The 26,764-nt window shown below is 43.2% G+C and overlaps 1 protein-coding gene across 1 annotated transcript in view; it reads left to right on the top strand.

Annotated features, from left to right (window-relative positions):
* The first annotated feature begins 516 nt into the window (after nucleotides 1–516).
* Nucleotides 517–26,764, top strand: part of cspg4 (chondroitin sulfate proteoglycan 4) — a 41,122-nt gene continuing 14,874 nt past the window's right edge. Inside the window, exons 1-3 of the mRNA XM_048257704.1 lie at nucleotides 517–624; nucleotides 22,088–22,251; nucleotides 22,787–26,347. Coding sequence (XP_048113661.1) covers nucleotides 555–624; nucleotides 22,088–22,251; nucleotides 22,787–26,347 — 3,795 coding nt within the window. The 5' untranslated portion in view covers nucleotides 517–554. The remainder of the gene's footprint in view (nucleotides 625–22,087; nucleotides 22,252–22,786; nucleotides 26,348–26,764) is intronic.

The raw sequence follows: 26,764 nt of genomic DNA, 5'->3' as shown, positions 1-26,764 counted from the left end.
CATTATATGCTGCCTCCAGCCATTACATGGGGTGTCCAGGACAACCAGTACATGAGTCACATTCTTTATTCTGAGTGGAGAAAGAGGCGGCATCAATTAGTTTGAGAAACAAAACCCTCCTTCATCCTCATCAAGTATGTAATTAGAGGGAATGAGAGGACCGTGAGAGGGTGACAGCATGGCAGAGTTAAAGATGACTTCTTAAAGTGTATAATTTGAGTGAATGAGAAGATAGTGAGAAAGAGAGAGGGACAGAGAAAGAGAGAGAGAGAGAGAGAGAGAGAGAGAGAGAGAGAGAGAGAAAGAAAGAGAGAGAGAAAGAAAGAAGGGCAGGGCTATGCATTATTTTTTTCCCCGTGCAGGGGCGTCATGTTGCTGGGGCTGGAGGTGGAGGCTTTCCTGAAGTTTTTTGGGGGGTTGTAGGGCGTCACACACTCCGGCCTCCCCTCCCTCTGCCCAACCCCTTCCATGAGAATGAGTTGCAGGGCTGTTCAGGTCCCAAACTGGAAGGCAGTGCTTTGAATGGACAGCGAGAGTCGGGCTGCACCGGTAACATGAGAGTCTTGCCCTCGCTAGCGTGCGCCTTCCTGGCCCTGCTCTGTCTGCCGGATCCCGGCCATGGAGGTAAGAACTCTAAATCAGACTTCCATCTATTAATAACCAACCTGTCAGAGCGGCAGAGGCTTTTTTGGAGAGTGGGGTCCTCTGCGGTCATCTCAGATTCCTGGAGCACCCCATTCAAACCAAATCAACTTCAAGACTCTGTTCCCTCAACCCCAACCTAGCCCCTCCTCCTTACCAGCAATATTTCCATGCATCTGGGTCAGATATGTCTCTCTTGTATATGGTTTTTGCATTTGTGAGACTGCGAGGGAGTTTAGAACTGGCCTCAGGCAGAGCCTTCAGTGGGAGTCTTGAGGAGAACACTGAGCTATGTCAGTATGCTGCTGCTGCTGCTGCTGCTGCTGGCGCCACAGCCCAGTTTTTACAGGGATGTGTGTGGGAGGGCCGTCACTGAGCACTGTGTGGCAGTTAGGTGCGGGAAGGTGAACTGAGGTCTGCCGCTTTCTGCTCGCTGTGAAAGACTCATTCAGACAGGATGAGAGAACGGACGCATGAGGGAGAAGCGCAAGAGACAGAGAGAGAGGGAGGGAGCGAGGGAGCGAGCAAGCTGGGTGAGCAGAGCTCTGCTAGGGCTCACACAAGGCAGCGAGTCTTCAAGGAAGGTGGGAGAGGGAGGTCAGGGTGGGGGGTTGGGGGAAGCTTGCCGGCCTCAGACAATGAGCCTACAGTGCTGTGCGAGATTTTAGATGCATCGGCAGCACTTCACTTGTTAAATGCATTTCCTTCCAGGAGTTTCTCGCGGAGTTGAGGTGGTGGGGTGGTGGTGGTGGCCGGGGGGGGGGGGATGTCTCTGGCATCTGCTGTGTCTGGGAGGGAAGTTGGTGCTGGCCAAACAGCTTTGCCCTAAATAAGACGTGGGGGAATGAAGAGATGCCTTTCAGGGCTCATTGGATCCCTCACAAGACTGTACACATGGCACTTTGGCAGGGATGGGCTCCTCTTTGTGCAGATGTTTAGCCGTGTTTCCTGTTGCTCACTTTCTTTTTTCTTTCAATTGACTTCTTTTCCTTCGTGAGCCTCTGATCTTCAAAATAGGCGAGCTCTTAGGAGAATGCTCTCACTTAGCACGTTGGGGAGCAGAAGCTCTTCTGGACAGCGACTGGCCGCTCAGATCTTCTCCCTGGCATGGGATCAAAGCTGTGTGATTTGCTGTGTGCTAGGGAGATTGGACCAGGTTTCAGTCGGTGAGAATGTTAGCATGCTCAGCCACTCCTTGAATTTGTCCATATTTGACGATTCCTCCTCTCTGAACTTCCCAAGGACTGCATCATGTCAGTTATCATGAGAGTAACCACTTTAGCCACATCAAAAAGAGGGATAGAGAAAGAGCTATTTTTCTTTCCTTATGTGTAACCCATTACAAAAGTAAGTTCTATAGTGGGAGGTTGAATCAATTGTCAGACAGCTTTTAAACGTGGTGGTAACCACCCCTGAGCACTGCTGGCTAACCTATTGACCTGTTACTTAGCTCCTGATGGGAACCACATGTGTCTTTCTCATTGTGTCTGTTAGGGGACACCCCTATCCCCACCCATACCCTGAGCCCCAGCCTCTCAGCCCGCCATGATCCATCAGTAGCAGCCAATGGTCACTGAGCTGAGCTGTGAGCTACCTGGAATGTTTGTAAAAACCGACCTGACTTCCTGTGCCATGTTTACATTTCGGCCTTCTATCACCGAGAGCAGCAGGATTCCATCTGTGCTGCGGCTCCCGCCACCTAGTGAGGAGAGCAGTCGGCTGTAACGCTCTAACATCTAATCCATCCCTCGGCCAAATTGGGCGTGGTTCAGTGTCAGGATGTGTGCAGAGGAGACATACACCAGCCCAAAACCCTCACGAGAGAAGAAGGTTGAGATCCAACAGTATGTTTAATTTCATCCTTTTATTGATAGGGAATTGCGTTGGATGGCAAGTCAGTATATTCCTAATCCAATTTCCAATTCCACATTTGAAGCAGATCAAAACACATCCACTGAAAAACTGAGAAAGTCTTGCTATGCTGAGGGATTAATGGCATGTTTAGAAAAATAAAGCAAGCGAATGATCATTCAATATTCAATAGCTCCTCGCAAGAACTGCATTTTCAGAGAGAACGGCATGTTTGTTAATGTGTTTGTGCCCTCATTTTCCTCTTATGGGATTCTGCATCTGCAGACAGAACTCATCTTCTCAGGTCTATTATGTCACCCTGGCAACACTATAAATAAATAGTGATTTCAGCTGAGGCCCGTCTAAGAGTTTTTGAAGCTATACAAGGAGCTGGTGTGAGCCTCTGAAGTGAGCAGAGCAAACATAGTTACTATGGCCTTCTGGAAGGGAGATTAATAGAGACAATATTAGCTTTAGGAAATTGATGAGATTAGACTCCTCTTTTACAACCTTCCCAGGCAGTATCAACAGTGGACATAGATGGACGAGACTGTAAAAGCAATGTTTGATGGTCTGCTACATGCTTCGGAGATGTTTTGAGTATGCTCTGTACTGTAAACTAACCAGGGGGGTGGCATTCGTTGTTACTTTGGTAAGGGTTAAAGCACACAAAGACACTCTGTCAGTAGATGACTGTATTTATCCAAACGTGCTTTATGCTCTCATTTCATGTACTCGGTTAACAACTCTTTAATTACATCACCACATAGTTCCGTTTTTTTGTGTATGTTTTTTTCCCTTGGTACTTGGGTCTGACGTAATTGAGAAGTATCCCAGTATAAGGACCATTTTTATCACGGCCCTCTGCTGGATAAATGTAGTACTGGAGATCTTTCTCACACTCAACCATAATCCTTTTTCTCAAAATCATATGGAAGTTGTAGCTTCGTAAAAAGTACAAAAATCAATGCAGAGTGATTTAATGAAGGGCAGAAGCCTCCTGTTCTAATCCCGACAGCTTTGGACCTCAACTATGAGCTGTCTTCAGCTGCTGTCCTGATTTATTAATGTCCTGTCAGGCAGTGGCCAGAGGCAAACACCAGCATAAAGATCCATCATAAAGCCGGTTGGACGGAGACGCATAGATGCTAGCTCTAGCATCTAAAATACGGTTAGCCGGTTGCCTGTGCATTATTCAGTGCTAACCTCTGCTCAGGTCACGGGAATACTAACATCCTGGCCGCATTCACAGCCCCCATTTTGGGGTAGGTGAACCCACACGTGTGAGGTGTCACAATCTTAAACAACGTGTCAATGTCCTGAGTAGAGGTCAACGGTCAGACTGTGGTATGTGGCTATGCTGTGTATCTTGTTGTGTTAGTTAAGTTAAGTCAACATCCATCCAAAGCGAAACCCTTTAGCCAGACCGGCATTCTCTCTTTCTCAGTCAGAATCACATGTGTATCATTGTAAAAGGGGACATAAAGGCTATAATTGACCTGAGCTTGCTATGCTATTATAGAAATGTACACTTGAAAGAGCAGCCGTTTGTCATCATCCCAACACTATGTTGTCTGCCAGCTACACCTACTTGTCAGGTATCATTGTCTAGTATATTTGGAAGGTGCCATTTGTGCATATTTAATGAAAGAGCTTTGACTTGGCAACCCTCAGCCATGTCTCACACCATGTTTGCTTTCTTGAAAAGTTACGTCCTGGTTTGTCCCAAAAATGGAAATGCAAGTCAGTGAGCAGTCTGTGTTCTCCAGCACATTCATTTTTGATGTGAATTCTTTAGAAATGCTCTGATGGAAACTTCAGCTTCAGAGAACTCCACACACACTCAGAGAAAAAATATGTTTAAATGTGAAGAAACTATGCATGAAGCACAGTTGTTTCCACTGCTTCTTATATGGTGAGGCAATGTGTGACAGAGAAAAAGATCTGGAGCGTTTCATGAGACTGTTGCTAAGGAGTTGACTGTTTTTTTTTCTCACGTAAGAGACTGTTGAAAATGAAGACCAACATCAGCCGAGATATCAGCTTGTAACATATTGTTTTAGGTAGATAACATGTCACTGAGCTGTAAAATGTTAATTTCCTTTCTAAATGTGTTTAAAGTTATCTGTCTTTCTTGCATCTGGTTTAGCAATTGTAGTATGGCTACATTTTTAATTGAGGTGCATTTTTTACTTAGTCTCCTTATATAGTCAAGTATTTTGGTTAGATAAAAAAAAAGATTGTATCTTCAAGGATTTTATGGTAACCATTATAAGTATTTGATAAAGATTCTTTATCTTTTGCAAGTGCTTTCATTGGAAACCGTTTTAAGTCTTGATTCACAAATGAACCTAAAAAAGCTCTCAAACACAAATGTAGAAGCACAGACATGTTAGAAGTCACAATGTTTGGATGACAAATATGACATAGGCCCATCTGTACATAATGATAAGGCAATTCCGTGTTTTTGTTGCTTGGTAACGGGGAGTGCTGTAAAAAGCTCTCTGAGGCAGGGGTGGTTTTTGTGGTGGTTCACATGGTTTAGTGACTAATGAAGGCCAATTCAGGGGTGCCTGAGATCCGTCGCCACTGGACGCGGGTGGAAACCCAGGGGAGGAGTGATGAGTCACAGAGTCATGAGACGGTCGGGCCGGGAGGGAAGGAGACATCAGAGACGCTCTGTGACAGAGCACCAGCGCCTTTGCCGCGGGCTTTAGAAACAAACCACCTCCATTTTTCTTCTCGGCAAAATAAACATGGTCTGTGGCTCCAAGAAACTACGGACAATCATTTAGGGTTGATCTGTCTCTCTCTCCCATAAAATGCTGGAAGGTTTTAGCTTATGAATGGAATGCACAGTACATATCTCTAGGGTATTCTCTTTTTCTTTTCTATGTCTGCACTGAAAGTCTTTTAGTTGCTGAGCATGTCCACCCAGGTTCCAACTGTTTTCATACACTTTAAAACAAATATTCTTTGTTCTCCCCACTGGTTGAAATATGGATATCCCTTCATCAAGACACAGCCTGGCACAATCCGGATCTAAGTGGGCAGAGGAATTTGAGAGAGTATTTTCAACAGGGAGCGAAGCCTTGTCAATAGTCTTGTCAGAGTTAACTCTTATCCTATCAGCCTCTGTCAGACCTGAAGTGTTATGAAGAATTTGTGACCAGGGTTCTTCATGGTCCAGGCCCCCTGGGGAGAGAATCAAATGTCCTGAGATGGGCTAGGCCTCGGGCAGCTCACAAAATTGAAACCAGTGCTGGATAAATATAGCCACAATGAGCAGCAAGAGAGAAAGAGAGAGAGATACAGAGGGAGACAGACAGACAGAGAGAGAGATAGAGACAGAGAGAGAGAAAGAGAGAGAGAGGGAGCAATGCCAGCTTTGTGTGTCAGAGTGGGTCCCGGGAGCCAGTGAATGGTGGGGGCTCGGCTCCCATGGACACACATCCAGATGCCGTTATGTGCAGCCGTGTCGTCATCCCTCAGCCACGAAAGGCCCCAAATATCCAACGGAAGAAGCTGTCTACTGTTGAGCTGCTGTCGCAGCTGAAAGTGAAGGCTGTCTGGCCTGTGCCGAGGTCAGAATCACATAACGCTAATTTGGGGAGTCGACAGACCCTCTCATTCTCAGTGGTCCCCATTCAAACCATAGTTGCGTCACTTTTTAAATATAGCACAAGCTCTAGTCTATGCCCAGTCATCTGTAGCAACTCAATAATTAATGTATGTTGCATCTGGAGATACAGGAGGTATTTAAAGGCATTTAGTGTCCTAACATAACATCCAAAGTTATGCTGTAGCTTTATATAACAGCTGTACAGCAATAATGAAAACTATGCTACATCAGTATTCTATCAGTCAGTGCTATCATTGAGCCACAATCCAAAAGCCATAGTATAAAAATTGGACCCTGACTAATAAACATTCACCATAGTTTTAATGGTGTCATCAAATACCATTGGTAGTACCACTGTTAAAAGCAACGTGGCACTTCAGTCCATGGGGTTGATATAGGATATCCTCATGTGTCCAATGTCATACATCTGCAGGAAATACTATGAAAACATCTCACTTTAGTTTTCATTTCAAAGTAGACAGCTAACTACCTACCTAAAATACATCCAAAAACGACTAACATCATCAACAGCCCAGGTGCCACTGATCGAAGCCTGCTAAAATGCGAACTAGTTTCTTTTGCCGATATTGTTGGCGATGTGAAGTCAATGCTCTGCCTCTGACCGTGCTTTCACTTGGTCCAGCCCAATTATCCTGCATCAAGAAGTCAAGAAACTTCAAATTATTTATAATATTGTTACCGTTATATAGCTTCCACTGAGAAAAACAAATATTTCGCCACACAAATGGAACTTGAAAGTTTCAGGTGTTGTGTGGCAATGTATTACTTGCTGTTGCAACTTTCCATTGCGACAAGCGAACCAACTACTCGCGGAATATGAAAGACATGAATCAGAAGCACAAAACCCATTTTCCTTGACGGCGGTCTGTTACACATAGCAACGGTCTGTTAAACAGAATTACCAGACCTCCGAGTCTGAACACTGGGAAGGCCCATTCAAGTAAATGAAGCATTCTACAGCATTATGAAGAGCCGTGTAATAAATAACCTTTACAGCTATCTGGAACCACAGTTACTTACCTGTCCGACACATGACCACATTACAAATACAGGTCCTCATAAAGTATCTCAAATTGCTGCAGTGTTGCTTTAAATGTCTATACGCTATAGGTACTGAGCCTAATTACTTAACCAATAAGGCATCTTAATGAATGGAATGTCCAGATGTAATCCTCCTAAAGGATATAGTAGGCTGTTGCATTCATTTCATAAACAGCTATAACTGACAGTAAGTTCTGGAGACAACCAGGTCAGCACAAAAAGTGCAATGCCTTCATTAGCCCAAGTTGTGCTGAGGGGTGGTGGACCATGAAGTATTAAATAGACTACATGGGCCTAAGGCAACATGCCACCAAAATCATCATTTTTCACAAAACTAATTTTCATGACTTTGGATTGAGTCTTCTTCCTACCACTGAGGAAACCTTTTCATCTCAGCTTGGTGTGATGATTTTTTTTCAAACGTTTGGTATAAAAGTATATTGGATCTACATAGGCACAAAGAAAGACTTATAAAACCATCCTGTGGGATAAGCTTGTCTTGTCGAATGCTCTGTCGACCCCGGCATGTACTTCACCTTCATGTGTTTTAGTCATCACACTTACAGAAAGTCCTAAAGGAAAATGAAAAGCTCTTCATATGTTAGTGGAACATAATCCATATACCAAGTTCAGGCGTTACCTGACATCTGGCTCTGAGTAAACTGCTTCATATTCCAGGAACACTCTGTGGTTGACTCTATGAAGGGAATTGTGAATTGTCATAACTGAGGAAAGAAAGAAAAAAGGCAGAAAGACAGAAAGAAAGAAAGATAGAAAGAAAGAAAGAGATAGAATGAAAGGAAAGAGTTCTGTTCAGAAGTGTGGACCCCAGATACAGCGGGAAATGATCAGTGTTGATGCAGTGACAGTAGCTGGCTGCGCTGCTATGCCTTGTCAACTTTGGCATGCTACATTGACTTGATGACTTTTGGTGACACAGAACCACACATCTTGTCCACTGCTGCGTGCTAAGTTTGAATTGCGGCATCCATTTGTCAGGGAAGCAAGGGTCAACCTGGTAAATGGACCTTATAGTGTGCTATTTTTAGCTGAACCACAGGTTCTTGGAGTAGTTCTATATTGTGAGCACATGTGTTATTCATAGAGTGCAATGAATGCAATGACAATGAAATCTGTAAATCCATATTTCTAGCTGTCAATTTGTTCTAGCTAACATACTTTTCAGTTCAAACATTTAACTCCAAATAGTTGTACTTTGGAGTTCAAACATTGAATTATTTGTTACTTTTCAAGAATACTGCTCAGAAAAATGGCACCAAACAATGACTCCTGAAACTACAGTGGACCCAGCCAAGAACATATGCGATCTCCTCTGAAGCCATACTGTTTAGTGGCCATTATGAATACATTCTTTAACTGGTCTTGGCATTGGTAGAATTCACTGTATCCATTAGTGTATATTGTGACAGTACTGTACATATTACAATACAAGATAGGTGTCCTCTGAGGTCAAGACTGCATTAAAGGATTTGGTATGAGAATGGAACAGGACTCTTTTTAAAAGTAGGATGTACTTCATCCGTTTTCTGGATGAGACTGGAGAACTTAAAACACATACCTTTATGAATGCATATACCTTAATACAATTCCATTTCATTTGTTGAGTGGCCAAAGCAATTGAAATAGCTTTTACAGAGTCTGAACCATCTAGAGAACACTAAGGGAACATGGGAAAGTAAAAAAAATATATCTCTTAGCAGAACCACAGCCCAGGAGGCACTCATCAGGACCCTCATGAATATATTTATCCATCTTACTTAAAACCTCTTGACACGAACATGACTGGTGTTGATAGATTCGTCAGATTCTGAAAAATGTTTGGGTTGAATATTATATTACCAAATGTCTGTCATTGCCATGCAGAGAAGGATATGATACACTGGAAATACAACCAACACCCTTAACCTCAGTCCAGCACTGTCTGAACATGGGTCCAGTAGTCACAGTAAAAATTATTCTGACTGGTTACTATGCTACAATAAACATTTGTTCCAACACACCCTTAGTCATTTTTTATTCTTGGGCCATCCATTGATTCTGACACCTCTTTTTCTCATTTTTTTTTTAATGGAGTGAGTTGTTGGCCAGAAACCAGAAGCTCACAGGTTTAGTCAGCACAAAGGCCCTTTTTTAACGGTAGTCCCGTGAAAAATAACTTTTGTGCGGCTTGTTTGCTTTTTCGGTGCAGTTTCGCGTCTCACACCCTGCCTGGCCCAGCCCCTCCTGTCTGAGGTGGATTCGCCCTTCGCCTCATAAAAAGTAAAAAAAGAAACTTTCTTCTCAGGGCAGCAGCACAGAAACCGCCCCAAACGTTTTGGCATGAAGGAGCCCAGGCGAAAGCTGTGTGCTTAAAAACAGAGCGCACATTCCGCACATGTGAGCAGCAGGGCTGTTAGAGGGAACAGTGCGTGCCTAGCTGCGTGGCCACTCTGTCTTCAAAGAGCCTTGATGCCACACTCAAGTAAAGACTGTTTGTGTTACCCACTCGCACCAAATGGCTTAATTGACTCCAGCATCCACTTAATCACTCAAAATGAGCATTCATTTGGTGATCGGGGTGTTTAGGCCCACTGCTTTCTGCCCTGAAGCTCCACCGGGAGAAAGGACCACCCCTGAGGCCCAGACGAAAGCCTTACTGTGAGTTTGACTGGAACAGAAGGCCTGCTCTTTAGCTCCACTATAGCTTCATTTCCATTAGGTATACTCAGGGGGAATGCATATCTAATGTCTGTACTTAGCTGTGTGTTGCAAGAGGACAACTTAGGCTTTTTAGGATGCGCCTTCACACATACAGGCAGCGGTGTGTGTGCCCTGGGGCCAAAGACATAATGCAAACACAGATGCATAGGAAGATAAAAGCACCAGGTGCAACAAGGCAGAAGTCACGAAAGAAGAGGCGCAGGATGAGTTTTTTTTTTAGCGATTTGTTCACCCTACTTTGGTCGTAACCCTGAGATGTTTCTTGATAATGAATTAAACAAAATGAGTGATCATTTTAAATTTGATTTGTTAACCCTACTTTGGTCGTGACCCTGAGATGTTTCTTGAAAACGAATTGAACAAATCGAACTATGTACGGTATGTGTGTTTCCCATTAAACTTCGGCATTCCTGCCACACACACTGAAACTACAGCTGCATGTCCGCTGGATGTGTGAGCTGAGCGCTCAACACCCATGTCATGTTTCGGCATCACTCTTCGTCTGCTGGCGGCTGTGCAGATGTGTAGCTGTGAACCTGTGGTTAGAGCTGGAGTGTGACTGTGGCTTGGTGGTCTGATACTGTCGTGTGTGTGTGTGTGTGTGTGTGTGTGTGTGTGTGTGTGTGCATTGTGAGGGGTGGTGCTGCGGCCCTGTGGTCACAGTTCATCCCACGCCATCTCTGCTTGTCATTTCTGCTGCTGATAGATGGCCCTAAAAATGTTCTCCGTCAAAGCATCCTTCCCGAGGAATTCTCTCCAACATTCACACATTGGTAAACACATGAGCGTCCATCATAACAAGGCTTCAGACTAGGAGAGCCTGGAGGCCATCTTGTATTCTAATGCACTGTGAAATAACTCACACATTATTAATTAGGTTATGATAACATAATGTCGGCTCAATTAAATGTTTATACCTTGTCACAACACTGGTGGACGAGGTGTAAAAGGCATCTGCGTCTCTAAATCTTTTGGGCGGTATTATTGTGTAATGATATATTGCCATTACTTTTCATTGTTGATTTAATAACAACTTTACTTTAACCAGTTGTGCCAATGCTTTATTCCCATGGTATCCTACTCCTGCTTTCCTGACTACATGAACACTTCTATGAAACAATGACACACGACTTGCATGCAAACTGAGATCTTGGATGTGCACTGATTCTTATTTTGTGGAGAATAAAGCAAAGTATAAAAATGGGACTGCATTCATTGCTCTGGCCGAAGACGACATTCCCTCGTGCTTACTTCAGAGGCAACATAAATCAGGCCATTAATGCATGACTATGGCTCGACACTCTGTGCTGAGCTTGCAAAGAGAAAGTTATGTTGCACTATTTTACACTTATGCTGGGGTTGACACAAAAAAACACACACACTGCACCAGCCACGATCAGCTTCACAGGACCTCTGCTTCTAATTACGCATGGATGCAATCAAGCCACCTCACACACAGATATGCATTCACTTGGAGCTCACTGGAAAACAGATGTTACTCAAATGCAATCATTTCACATACTCAAGCCTCACATTCTCAAGGCTCTCATGGGGGGGGACTTCTATAAGTTATAGAATAAGCATCCTTATTTTTTCCAGTCTGTTTTGAATGACTGTGTGTGTGTGTCTGTGTGTGTGGAATAGATTTTTTTCTCATGCGTTTCAGTAACAGCTCCCAATGAACATCCACTGAGACTCAAAGCAGTGACTCGGTTCTTGCAACAGCTCTAATTCTTCTTTGAGGAGGGGACGGGCTGATGCAATAAATAATCCAAACGCTAACATGAAGGAACGCCTTTCCACTGTCTGAGGAAAACAGACGCCTTCAAGACAAAGCCCATGTGCTTTCAACAATGTGTAGTGTAGAATTTCTCTTACCACAGCGAAATGCATGTCTATGTTTTTTCAAACAGAGAGCCAAAAGAAACTTCTATGAATCTGTCCAAGACTTATTCTCCCACACATGTGATTGTAGTTTTGTCACACACTGGAAGGAGACATATACAATGTGCTCTGTAACACTGATGACTCTTTACAAACATTCAAGAGCTTTTTCCATGTCTTCATGGGGACGGGGTTGTTTTTAAGAGACCATCAGGGGCACAGCATTTTCCTCTGAGTATTAGCTACTTTAGACATCCCAGACATGGAATAGGATTATGAGTCTCGGCCACCATGCCGAGTGGCTAAAAACATCACCTGTTTAAAATTGCTGCTTAGTCCATTCACCCTATTAGTGCTAATGAGTCCTCTCACATAGCGTGTCTATGTAGTCTGATTCATCAGTGCTGCCTTATGTGGTTCCATGAAGGGACCAAAACAACACTGAGAGAGATGGGACAAATTGGACAATGAAGGTACCACATTCCTCCCAAACAGCCATGTCCAGCCATAACTACACTGAAATGCACTGGAATGTGAAACACAATTTTAATATTATTAAGAGAGCCTATAAATTGGTTCCTTGTGTTGTTTGTTTTTAATTTACTCTGCAGAGAGATGTTTTCTGCTCTGCTGCAAAAAAAAAAAAAAACACAGTAAAAGAATGTCCTTGATAGCCAAGCTGACCATTATGGTGTTTTACGATCTTGTATCACTGCAACAATGTTAAGTTGAACCATTTCCAACAGGCATAGCTTTGAACTACACATCATTATATAAACTTGCCCCTGTTCTACATGTTTGACAAAACAGAAGAAAACAAGAATAATCCCTATAGCTTCAATCGTGCTATCAGGCTGTTTTTGAGCTTGCCTCAGCAAATGAATGACAACTCAAGGACAAGTTTAGGACAAGTTTTTTTCCTTCACCCAGCTGAGAAAACACCAAAGCCACCCCAGCTTTGGACCTCACTGTAAACAAACCACCATGAATTAAATGGAAGAATGAGACCTTCTCCGGCAACTCCAAACTGTTGAATAAATGACACAAGATTAACATCAAAGGGTCACTTTCCCTATTACTGTTAATCATTGTTTTATGCTTTGACTGTCAAACTGTCAAAGAAAATAAAAAAATATAGTGTCTCTGATTTAAAGTCTGTCTTTGTGTCTATGATGTCTACTTCACTCCCTGGAGTAATATCAGTGGACATTATGTGCACATTCAAAACATATGGCACATACATCCTCACAGTCATTGACACTTCACGGCTTTGTTTAGACAGTATGCTTACTTTTAGGGGAAGCACCACTGTGCACATCTGCAGATAGTTTTCCCCTGCCTGGTGGTGTAGAGGCCCCAGTTCATTCTCCCCCTCGGTTTATGGACACAGTGTATTGCTTTGATTTTAATGAGGAGAGAACAGCACCAAATAGTTAGTTCTTCCTTGCTGCCCCATGTAACCCTCTAATAACAGAATGTCACAGAGTATCCCTCGTTCAAGAGAAATGAAAAACATCCCAGTGGGAAAGGTCAAGCATTTTGCGGTGAAACTGAAATGATATGGTTTTCTCATACACTGCATTGGTATGCATGAAGAATGATGTACTCCTGTACATTCTGCCTGCTTTCCCCCTTCCTGATTATTGCTTTAGCGAATCTCACAATGTTGCACCTGCACAACCTTGATTTACGGATAGACTTAAGGGGGGTTCAGCACTGTTCTTATGTAGGAAAGCAATGATTGAACGCTGACTCAACTTGCTTTCTATGTGTCCCCACAGACTTGTGCAGGGTAACGTCTGCTAAATCATTACATGTGACCTGCTCCAGGACTGTGGGGTTCAGGAGGGGGGTGGGGGGTGGGTGGCCTGGTAGATCCAGTGTGCAGGGTGTGTGATAGATTGGCCTTTAATATGCATGTCACATGCATAACTCTGAGACTTATCAGTCTCCACAGCAAACACTGGTTAAGCATAAAGATGGAGCAGAAGATACATCATGTTTTTTTTATTAACAAAAGGTATATACATTATGTACACTATATAAAAGCATGCATGCAAATGACAGGAATAAAAATATACATGCATGGACAGAGCTCATGCCAGGCATGTCACTGCAGGTCCATAATTAAGTTAAGTAAGAGGTGAGCGGACATTTGGGGAACAGCAACAAAAATATTCAAAGCCAGGCTCCCTCAGCAGTACTGATAAGTGGGTGTTCAGATACACATAAAAATGAATACAGAACAGAGAAAGAGAGATGTGGGGTGAGGGAGAGCGAGAGATGGGTGAAGAGAGAGAGAAAGAAAGAGAGACACAAAGAAAGGGGGGGTGAAGATAGAGAGATGGTATGAAGAGAGAGAGAGAAAGAGACATAGAGGGGGGATACAACAGTGCCACAACAAGGTAGATCTGTGCCAGACTCAGCAGAGAGAGAGAGAGAGACAGACAGAGAGAAAGTGAGAAAGAGAGAGTGCATGCTACACAATGCCGATCTGTAATGTTACCAATACATCGACTGCAGTCACAGGAGATACACCTAATTTAACCACGTCTCCAAGATTTCAATATCTCAATGAGTTTTTCTTCTATGTATATAAACGTTCATCATATATTGATGTCAGGTTTGCTGCACACGGATGCCTGTTCATCTCTGAGTGACAGGAATGTCAATACAGCCTGTCTGGAATGGGGAAAAAAGAGCCGTGCCATGCCGCTACGAGCAGGAAGAATGTGCTCATAAATCTAAATCAAGCTGAAGACCTGTCTGCAGCGGCATTCGTAAAAATGTGACCATAGATGTGTGCTTTATTCCAATATCTCCACCAACCATCTGTAGGTAGGGCATCATTGATCTCTGCAATCACTCACAAAACTCAATTGCTTTCATGAACATAATTATACCATGACAACATCAAAGATGTCTTCCGCTTGTGACTGATATCTTGCTTTCCCCAATAACACTGACAATTTTTCACCAGACATCTGTGGCTGAGACACAGATAAAGCCATATTTTTCAGTTTAGAAATAAATTAAGAAATTTCACCATAATTGTAACATTTATTCAAAATATGTTGCTATTCAGAAACCGGGAACATACTGCATGTAGGAGGTCTGTCTGGAGTTTACTGACATGGTTTAATGCAAACTCTGTGTGTGTTTCCTCTTGAGAGCTGTTTGCACTCAGTCAGAAAGAGAGGAATAGTGGTTGGCGAGAGGATAGCAGTTAATTCAAACGCATGGAATGAAGAGATAACACTGAAAACAATTGCGGGCAATGAAGTGCAATTGCTCGTAATTACATCTGCTTAAACACTGCAAAAGCTGTTTAGATAGCAAAGAATTAAATCACTTTGTGATGCTTATCACAGATATGCAAATAAAGGGGAAATATATTTTTCTCATTTTTATTTTTAAATGCAATGGGCGCCACAAAACCTATGTGTAGCTTTCCTCTGGAGGCTGAACTGCGGCACACAAACACACTGATCTAAAAGAGGAGGTAGATGTGTCGTGAGGGAGATAAAAACGCCGGGGCTGTTCAAAGGACACCGGTGCTGTGTCTGTGTGTGTGGCAGGGTGCTGTGTGGAGTCGCCGCTCATGACTGATGGCACAGAGGCTGAACATCATCTCCCCCAGGGGGAACTCTTGGTGGGAACCACATGTTTAAACCATTAGTTCGAATGGGCCATGAAAATGTTTACTAGGTACTCCTTAACAAACAACAGCAAGCTGTAGTCTTAGTAACTTTAGTAACTAAACCCTCTGTTTAGCTTTGTGTGGAATTGTGCACAATTAGGTCAACGATCTTTGGGAAAACTATAACGTCATCTGCTTACTTATCACAAAACAGTCAAGTGATGCCTTTTGTTTAGGCTGTCAGTGGTGCAGTGTAGTCAGATACCAGAAGCACACACTAGAGATGGAAAACAAAGTTTATCTCACGTCCATTTGTTTAATGGATGCTTTTGTTTTCTCTATTGCTTACTGTGACAAAAGATTTTCCATGGTAATTGAGACTAACCACAGTCTAGGCTTGATACATCTAGAAAAAAAAAGAAGCAAAAAGTAATGAATAAGTAAATTTAGGGGTGGAAACATTTGAGTGGTGTTTAAGGCTGTTGTAGAATTTCAGGGTTTCCTTGAAAGGGCTGTTTATTTTGGGCTTTGAGAGCCATGGAAGAGAGAGCAGGGAGGCTTTGGCAGACCTGCTGTCTCCCAAATGGCAAACCACGCCAGCAGACCTGGGTGGGGCCGCAAACGGTAGCATCGTGGAAACGGTGGCGCAAGCAGCAGGGAATAATGGGTGGAGTGGCCCCTTACTGAGGTGAAGGCTGGGGTGTGTGTGTGTGTGGGGGTGGGGTGGGGGGGGGGGGTAGTGAACACCATGATTGAAGGTTTGGGGGGGAAACTCACTATTGCTGGGACCAGAAATGTGCTGGTAAAGCATTCACCAGGGCCCTAAATGGAAAAAACCCACATATTGAGGGGGATGGGGCGAGCGCGCGAGTGAGTGAGTGAGTCAAGCTGAGCAGCATCGGTCCTTCAGTGTTCCTTCAGCTGCAAAGCATTAGGGGCCTTAGCGGCAACATGACTTGATGAAATACATACTAACGTACAGAGAGAGCCCAGTTGGCTATGGGGCCTCTTGCACTCTCACTCTATTGCCACTGGTCTTTGCACACACTCATGCGCTGTAGCAAGGGTGTTGCAGAGAATAGGGCCTTGTGTCCTACTGCCTTTTGGCCTGCCCACAGTCACACCAACTTAGTCCAGGGGAACATATTGGCGCTGAGGCCAATTGTCCAGATGTTGCTATTCATGAACTGATTAATGGAACGCGTTCTCTTTCTCACTGAGTACTTTCCACCCCATTGAAAGCATAACATCCAACTGATATTTATCGGACCAATCACCAGCAACTGGGGAAATAAAAAAACTAAAGGGGAAAAAGCTTTGCATTGTCCTGTTTACGAAAAAAAAATCACGTCATTCATGTGGCATAGATGGTTAGTAAGCAGATGTTTTCAATTAAATGTGGCTGCTCACTTACTGTTGTTAGTGGCATTTATCTTCAAGTTTAACTATATCTGAATGTTTAGTCATGGAGAATGTGTGTCCTGAGGTCTGGAGCCTTTAAGGAAATCCAATCTCACGACCCCTGGACTCCGTCAGCGCTGGACTTTTCTTTTCATTCTCCCTTAAGACAAGGATAAGATCAAAGGCAATGTGATATGTTGTCTTCATATGGATTTATAAGGGAAGATAATAATAATAATACCACAGATATCTACTTGTCTCCGCTCTCTACAATAGTTTAGTGTAATAGTTTTAAAAATGAGGAAAACCTGGAGTTAGGGGGAGCAGGTTCTTCTGATGTCACTGGGGGGGAATTATTTAAACAGACCCACCCTCTGGGACCTTGGCAGTTGACGGCTTCCGTAGTTTGCCATGCCTGACAGAGATGTTCTTTGTACTGCCTGGTCATAAAGTACACATAGCTTTTGGGCTTATACAATAGCCCTGTTGAGGTTTCTGTTTTTCCTACAATATCAAGAGGTGAATGAAACCATACAACCAGCACATGCATGTTGCTGGCTATTGGCCTTTCTTTGAGGTATGATGAACCTGAATCGTGTTGTCCTCTTACTCAACATCATGGAAAGCGCAGCAGCGAATCAGAGTCAAGTTCAGAGTCAACAGGTAGGATCACATAGGGCCACTAAATGGGTCCCATGCTCTCCCAGTCTGATATGAGCCATAGCAAATCCAACATGAAGTTCAGGACGTGCCAACAACTGATATTTGAACTGGCAACAATAGTGGGCTACAGCATGCAGGACTGGGGAAATAGCTGATGCAGTACAAAAGGGGGCTTTGTGATTAGTCTTCCATTTGGGAGCCCCAGTTTTTTATCTCTGCTTGCTCCTCACCTCTCACCTCTCAGACCTGCGCCGTTTCCTGTTCAGAGGCAAAGACTGACATTTAATCGTTTGATGAAAAAGAGCACAAGAACAGCAAGAGAGAGAGAGGCAACGGCTTCTGTCTGGAATGTGTTGCTAATGCCCAATGTCTCACACAAACACATTCCAGCACAACATAAAATCTGACTCCAAATATTATAACCCTTTTCTCATTTGGAATGGTACGTTGGTACAGCATGAATCAATCACAACAGAGGCTTCTTCTTTCTGGAATAGAGGTCTCCAAATTTTCCTTTGTCTCCTCTGAGTGTTTTTTTGCACAGCTGAACTCTCTCTGGTGTACTTTGCTTCTCCCACATATGGAAAGTCAGGATTGTTTCCAGCAAGACATTTCCTTACCAATGTCCCAGAGTCCGTTTTTATGAAAGAGCTGAAAAGATTTAATTATTAGCTGAGGGGTGGCCAGATGCAATGTAATTTATACTGGAGCCATATTTATGTTTTATTCTCTCTCTCTCTCTCTCTTTCTCTCTCTCACTGTCTTTACTCCTTTCACAAATCTCTGAGGGATAGGGTGTATGTAAATTTGAAAGGCAAGAAGAACAATGTTTTGTTTCTCCTCTCAGTGTTGCAGTTCTACAGAGGTCTGGCTCCAGGATGGTAGTAAATGTCCCTGGTGGGATCACAAAAGAGAGCACAGGGCTTAAATCGTATGACAATTGACAAAGTGTAAAGTAACTTAACGTGAATCTGTGTGTTAGGATGGTTGCTACTTGTTGCATGAGACTGGCACTGTACCATGTCCTTACTGCGGAGAGTGGCTCTAAATAGGGGGATTTGTTACTATTATCAGATTTAGAGGCAATGTGTACGGGAGTGTAGCTCCTCCTGACTGCCAACACTTGGGTCATCATGTGGGAACCTCCACTGTATGTTGTGGATGACATTATGCCACATAATAGCCATAATGGCTCCTAATGGCCCCAAATGAAGAAACAGTGCAGTAGGAAGACAAAGCCAGTGCTGTATGTTCTTTCTACTCGTCGACCACATGTGACCGCACAACAACATACTCTTTTAGAGCAGGTGTGAAAATGACTGTGAAATTAGTACCAGCTATTTTCAGCATCCTATGAAAATACATTCAATGATATAGGAAATGCAGATTTGGTTATAGTGCAAATGGTGGAACCTTGTTGGACAGGCACAATCATGTACCCATTTGACGTCATATCTATAAAAAGAGACACCAACTCCACATCATTACATGCTTTGAAAAATTATATCCAGTCCTCCTTGTGGTGTACTGGCATTGGCAAGTGCCTCAAAAAAGACCAGTATTACCACTATAAATATAGACAAGTTTACTGGAGCCACAATCAAAGCTGGTTTGTTTGTAAAAATCAATGGTCAGTCACAGTTTCCATGGAGACTGTTTTTGTTAGGGAATTGTTTTCTGTCAGTGATGGAACATAAGTTTTGATTTGAATAATCAAATTCTTTGAATAAACATGTTTTTTTCTTTTCAACTCATCTTTGTGCTGTTGACAAAATTATTATTAATTATCTGAATAATTGCAGCCTTTTTCTACACTATTTTACTAGAACTCTTGAACTATTGACCAGGCCTTAAGAGAAAGAACTGGAACATCCTTTTAATGTTGCCTTCATAATCTATTGGATTTTAGAGTGCAGGCCTAGCTGAAATAAAGTGCCATCTTCAAGGTCATTCTAAAAGACTACATATACTTATTTAATACTCTTTTTCAAGACCAGCAAGTCCTTAGTAGGCAAAGGGGGGCAGTACTACTATGAAAGCCTGCATACTCTGGATACTGGAGTCTTTTGCAGCTTCCTGTTGATGGTACCGCTCCTGCATCCTCATGTGTTTTCCAGACGGTCTGAGAAACAAAAAGCAAAGGGTAGGGAGCAGGAAAGAAGGAAGAGAGGCGGCTTAACTGACAATGGGGAGATTCATTCATGGGTTTCTAGTGCCTTAAAACATCATAAGTGCAACACAGACCAGTCATAACATGGTATCCATCGTTTTCTAAAGTGCCTAGGACGTCACACTCACAATAAGCCAGTGTTCACTAGGGTGTGGTTAGCAGCCTTTCAGTGGAGACAGAGAGTGCTGTTGCATTCATTTCACTCACATGGTTTCCCAGAGAAATGGCCACCAGCACAGACATTGCACCGCACAACCTGGACCTTTACTGGGTCCTCTGAGGCCCTCTACAGCAGTAACTCACAAGTTATGGCATGTCACATAGTACTTTTCACTCGGGCCCGCAGTGACTTTTTGCACTTGTGCCATCGAGCACAGATGGGGAGGCCAGTGTTATCAATCAGTTCAAACAAAGGTAAACCCTTGACTGTCACAGCATGAGTGTTTAGGTTCCAGAACCATATAGCCAAGCTTGGATTGGATGTTTGTCAGCCCTTAATACAAAACAGCTGTTTCAGCACAGTACATACACGCACTGCTGCGCGGATGACATCGCTGTTCACTACAAGTCTCCTTCGTAGACGTCTGGGGCAGATAATGGGGACCATGTCTGGTCACCTATTCTCCTGTGAATGGCCACTGCAAAGCATCGGTTGTTACAGAGCCCCTCCCCCTCCTCACCAGCTGTGGCTAGCTTTCTACACCAACCGCAAAGACTGGGGGGCTGAATGATTTGGCTCCAGTTTGGAGTCACATATTTTATCCTAATTTTCTCAGAGAGTCGTCCAAGAAAAACTGAGCCTAGAGGATCATAAAGCTGATTGTGATTTCTTTTTTTTGTCAATTCAATTGACTCTCTTACCCCTTTTCCGGCTCACAAACTCCTGTTTCATTGGCTCCTGTCCCGCCTTCCACTTCCACACTAGTGTTTGTTTATGGCCATACAGTACTGCCATTCTTTGTTTCAGCCCTGATTGCACAATCTTATGCACCAATATAAAACAATACAAAAATAACCACCACCACAAACTGTGCATTATACAGTCTGTGCTACTTTGTGACGTGCAATGAATCGTGACTAACAGAAGTTAGTGCTGTGGTCAACAGACCATTTAGAAACTATGTGTATAACTGTCTCAACAAGAGCTAACATCATTTACAGTAGTGGCATGACATAAGACACTAAGAATTCAACTTCCGCTTCCACCTTGTGCTCTATTCCGGTCTGCTATTTCAAGGCAAGCATACGCTGTATGGCTCTATTCCGGTCTGCTATTTCAAGGCAAGCATACGCTGTATGGCTCTATTCCGGTCTGCTATTTCAAGGCAAGCATACGCTGTATGGCTCTATTCCGGTCTGCTATTTCAAGGCAAGCATACGCTGTATGGCTCTATTCCGGTCTGCTATTTCAAGGCAAGCATACGCTGTATGGCAATGGATGGACACAAAGCGGAGAAAAAATGGCTTACTTGATATCTTCATCTGGCTGTTGTCATATTGCCTAACTCTGCGATGATACAGTGTTACATTTACACATTCCTCCCTAAATGCACTTAGATTTAGTAACACAAGACATTAGGTGTTGCACACTATATGTTATGGAAATGTTTGTGGAAATCTCATATTCAAATGACCACTGGCCAATTAAATATAGCTGTCCATGTATGCACTGTGATATAACACAGCCCAAACATAACATTTCACCGGTCCCATTTTAGTTTGATAGCTGCACAAGAGTTGAAACATTCACCAGTGCAGATGTGTAGCACTTAAACAAATAGTCCCGCAGAGATATTATGGTTAGAGCTGGTTGTTTATGTTCACCATAGCACTGTTTCTACAACCTTCAGGAACCATATTGGAAAAATGCTGCATTGCCGGCCGTTTGTCTATTAACTAGCATGCTTGTTCAGAGTCCTTCCAGCAAGTTTTTTCTACATGTGACCTTTGATCCAAAGTGAGAGTGGGTGTTTGTGAAACAAGCTCTTAGGAGATATGTCTCTTGGCTCAGCCTCTGGAAACCACTGCCTTGGAGGTCCTCCAGTTAAATTTGAAAGAACATGGGAAATCATAGACTTCCGGTTTATTCTACATCGCTTAACAAAACCGGACAGGTGATCAAATGTGCAAAGCTTGGGAAACCCCAATTTGGACTTGGAGCAGTGAATGTCTCATGGGACAATGACTAACGTCTTGGTGAGAGACATACGGGTCTATTCAGAAGATCTCTCTGGCCTCTTTTCTTTTTCGCACAGGCAACAGCTGGTCCAGCTGGAAGTATCCAAGTGCATGTTAGGTCATACGTATCACAGCTCATCAAGACAAAGTAGACACATTTCCATGGTGTAATATTACTGTTAGGTTTGTGTGTGAATGCAACAATGAAATGCACCAAATGACAAGATTTTGCTCTGTTTTCTGTTCCCTACAGCATCCTATTTTGGAGACAGTTTCTGTAGGATACATGCCATCCAAGACCTCTCCAACTTCCACCTCTCACTACATTTTAAGACCGGAAAACGAAGTGGTCTTCTTCTTATTGCTGCAGGTGTTGAGGATTACCTCTCTATAGAACTCTACAATGGCAAATTACAGGTCAGGATGCTATTCCTTAATAAAAACAATCAGTTATTAACAATTCTCTGATCGATCAAGAGGAAAACTTGAATGTAATGTTATGAAATAAAACTCTTTCTCCACTTCACTGAAACAAGACACCCATGTTCAGTTTAAAGAGATTAGGTATTATCCCAGCAAAATAAACAAGAAATTGCATTAATTCATATTTTGACAAAAACAGTGGAATATTGTGAGCTACATTTCTTTTTAAAATGTAAGACCATGAGTGCATCATGGCAAAGCTATGAAGAAAAACATTGTCTTATGATACATATTAAAATGTGGTCAGACTTAATTAATCTGAAAGCTATTCCAGAGACATTTTTGAATGTCATTGAGAAATCATGAGTTGCAGCTCCTCTTTAAAAGTCTCTGTGTTTCATTCCTGTAACTAAATTAGTGTAAATGGCTTTACACAATGAAGATAGATGTGCCAGTGTAACTTTTATATCACACACACACACACACACACAATGTAAAATATCTAATATCTTTTTTTGTTTGTTTGCAGGCAAGAATGAATATGGGAGCTGGAGAGATGGTCCTTTCAACATCACAGGGTCTTCAGCTAAACAATCTTTTGGACCACCGTGTATCCATCTCGCTGAAAGAATCCAAATTCACAATGGCAGTTGATGACCTGTTTACCACTGACACTGATGTACCGGAAGGTGAAGATGACCTTAACATCGATGTTGGTGTTTTCCTCGGAGGCAAAGACGACTTGGATGTGTCATATCTCAACCACGCTGTCCCTCCATTCCGAGGCTGCATTACTGATGTCAAGTTTGAGTCCCATCAGTTTGATATACTTGCCTCAGAAACCACAGACTGTCAAGACACAAAAGAGATCTGCAGTGATGAGTTTGAAGCTGCCGATGGGGAGGCTATAAGCTTCATCAGCCCTGACTCTTTCGTCTCCCTACCCACGTGGGTCAGGACTAGCAGTGCCATTCACACTCTTGAACTGTTGATGAAGACCACGATTGAAGACGCTCTCTTGATCTTTCATCCCGGACGAGAGTCAGACTTCATAGCTCTTGGAGTGGTGGGCGGGTATTTGAAAGGGGTGGTGGACTTAGGCAATGGCATTCTGGCACTTGACAATCTGAAGGTTCAGTTGGATGACGATCAGTGGCACAGAATCAAGGTTACGGTTGACTCTGACAAGTTTGAAATGAATGTGGACAGTCAGTCTGTCTCTCTTACCATTGGTGGGACAGAGACATTGGACTTGATTGGCAATCTGTATTTAGGAGGAATTCCAGGCAAGATGAAAGATGTATTTAGAGAGGCAAACTACCTGTCACGGATGGAAGAAGAAGTCACGTCAGAATCATTCATTGGATGTATGGGAGAAATTAAAGTGAATGAAAAAGACAAAAGCCTTCAAGATGCATTGGTCACTAAAGATGTGCATGTCAAGTGTGAGGGGGAGGACTATGATTACTCAAGTTATGATGAGTTTGAGACACCCACAACCACTGCCCCAGTACGAATTCGATATGTTGATGTAATTCCTGAGGATAGACATTGTTACCCAACTAATGACATGCCAGAAGTCTTCCAAAATGTCACAAAGCTTCTTGATGTCACAGCTTTACTTGTCCCTGAAGGAGGTGAAGCCTACCTAGACATTAACAATCTACACCCAACCTTTGACATAGCTGCAGCTGGCATTCGGCAATCTCAGATTATTTTCACTCTTCAAAATGATCCATGGTACGGATTAGTGGATATGAACATCAATAGCAGACGGACAAAAAAATTTACTCTCCTGGATGTGGCCAGTAAGAAGATTAAGTATCTTCATGACGGAAATGAGAAGTACGGTGACCAGATTCAGCTGGAAGTGGTAGCCCATAGCAGTGGCTACCTTCCAGACTGCCTAAAAACCGCTTGGCAGTATGTCCTTCCAGTGGAAATCCTCCCCGTCAATGACATGCCCCAGCTGAGTGGTGGAGACATCGCTATCACTGAAAACGGACGCACCCGATTGAGCCCCAACCTCATAAAGATTGTTGATTCAGATACTCGTTGTGATGACTTGGTTGTTCGTGTGATGTCCGAGTCAAATACACCAGAGGGATATCTAGAGAACGTCCAGCACCCTGGAGAGAGCATCAGTCAGTTTACCTGTCGACAGCTAAAGGATGGACTCATTTCTTATGTACATAAAGGAGGGAGTGGGGCAGGACTGAAATTAATGGTATCAGATGGTCAGTCTTCTAGTGAACCCACCACATTTAAGCTATCTGTGACACAACCACAAATCAAACTTGTGACCAACACAGGCCTTCTTATATCCCAAGGTGGTCATTCTACCATTGGTATACAACAATTGGCTGTTTTTGTCACTCCCAGGAATGGAGATGTTTTATACAATATCACTCAGCCACTGAGATATGGTGAGCTGCAGTTAACCACAGCTGGTGATGTGCCAAGGAAGGTGACATATTTCCGACAGTCAGATTTGGAACAAAACCGTTTAAGGTACGTCAGCACAGACACAAGTGATCAGGAGGACACAGTGGCTGAGTATGTTCAATTTAATGTCCATCTTGGACAACAGTCACTGACAGACAACAGCTTTCTAATCAAGATCACACCTGCTAAAGTGAAGGTGGAAAACATGGCTCCACTGGAGGTTGAGGCAGGGCAGCAGAGAGTTATTTCACAAGCAGAACTTCAGGCAACAGTGACAGGAACATCCTTGGAACCAGATTCAATACAATATATTCTTGTGAAGCCTCCAATCCTGGGGACTCTACAGTCACAAGGCAGAGAACTTGGGGAGGGTGATACATTTACTCAGCAAGAACTGTCAAGTGCTCACATAAGCTACAGCCCCAAAGTCCAAAGAGTGGTCGATGCGCAGGACCAATTTCAGTTTAAAGTGTTAGCAGACAATCAGTATTCTCCCATGTACACATTCCCAATTAAAATTCTGGCCGACTCGAACACTCCAGTTTTAACTAATGAGCGGCTTACCATCCTTGAGGGAGGGGAAAACATCTTAAATAAAGAATATCTCTGGATTGAGACACCGAACTCACCAGACTATGTGTACAAAATTTTGCAAAGCCCACAGCATGGTTACATCTTTCGAGAGTCTCCCCCAGATCAGCCAAGGTTTGAAGGCGCAGTGACAGTGTTCAGTAATGAAGACCTGCTCCTCAACAGGCTCATTTACAAACATGATGGATCAGAAACAGGAGATGATTACTTCACCTTCCAGGCATACGAGCAGACAGAGGGCAGTGTGAGCACTGACAGAGTGGAGTCTTTGGGTGGTACTTTTAGAATATCAATCCAGTCGAAAAATGATCATGTGCCACAACGCGTCATTGACAAGACCTTCAATGTGGTGCGGAACGGACAGAGGTTGTTGACCACAGATGACATCCTGTTTGGCGACAGCGATTCGGACTTCAACGATACTCAGCTGGTGTACGCACGTGTGGGAATTTTGTCCGGCAACATAGTCTCTGCTGCAGATCCCTCCCAGGCCCTGTACCGTTTCACTCAAGCTGACCTGAGGGACCACAAAGTCCTCTTTGTTCATCACGGGGCAGACCATGAGAGGTTCCAACTTCGGATATCTGACGGTTTGCACAAGACGACAGCCTTGCTTGAAATTCAAGCTGGGGATCCGTACCTTCAGGTGGTGAACAACAGCATCGCAGTCATGGATCACGGCAGTACAAAAACACTTAACACTACTTTGCTTAGTGCCGACACTAATGTGGACATCCAAGATGGCAGTGAAATCATATACGAGGTGACAGTGCCACCAAGTGATGGGAGGATCATCGTCAGTGGAATTGAGGCCTCGCAATTCACACAAAAGGATCTGAAGAAGGGTGTGGTGTCATATGAACACCATGACTACAGTCTAAAGTCAAAAGACTCTTTTAGCTTCACAGTTAGATGTAAAGAACATTCCGAAGATGGAGTATTCAGGATCAAAATATTCAAACAAGGCTACTTGTCTGAACCAAAAGTGATCAATAATCAGAGGATCGTCTCATATGAGGGAGAACATACAGTAATAGACCAAGATCATTTGAAGGTAAAATTTCTTGTTGCATTTTCATATATTTTACATGAAAATATTTTTTTCAATGACACAAATCCTAAAACTGAAAAATAAAAAGAGTCTTCGTCACCTCTGGTCGAAACGTTGCTACGGTAACGTGAACAGGTATCGTTGTTAATAAATCACTTTGGGAGCTTATAGAACAGTGTGCGGGTATCTTTTTATTTTTCAGTATACGGTAACGTGTGTGGGTATCGTTGTTAATAAATCACTCTGGGAGCTTATAGAACAGTGTGCGGGTAATTGTCGGCTAAGCCTTATACCCAGCACCTGTTTAAACTTTGTAGATGTGCGTGCACTCCACTCATTGACAAATCCTAAAACATCATGATGAATGCTGAATGGCAATACACTGTCTGTGCTGGGAAGGGCCTATTTTAGACCACTGAA

Source organism: Alosa alosa, chromosome 11 (genome assembly GCF_017589495.1).
Source record: "Alosa alosa isolate M-15738 ecotype Scorff River chromosome 11, AALO_Geno_1.1, whole genome shotgun sequence".
Classification (NCBI taxonomy): Eukaryota; Metazoa; Chordata; class Actinopteri; order Clupeiformes; family Clupeidae; genus Alosa; species Alosa alosa.
This window is presented reverse-complemented; position numbering and strand designations above follow the sequence as displayed.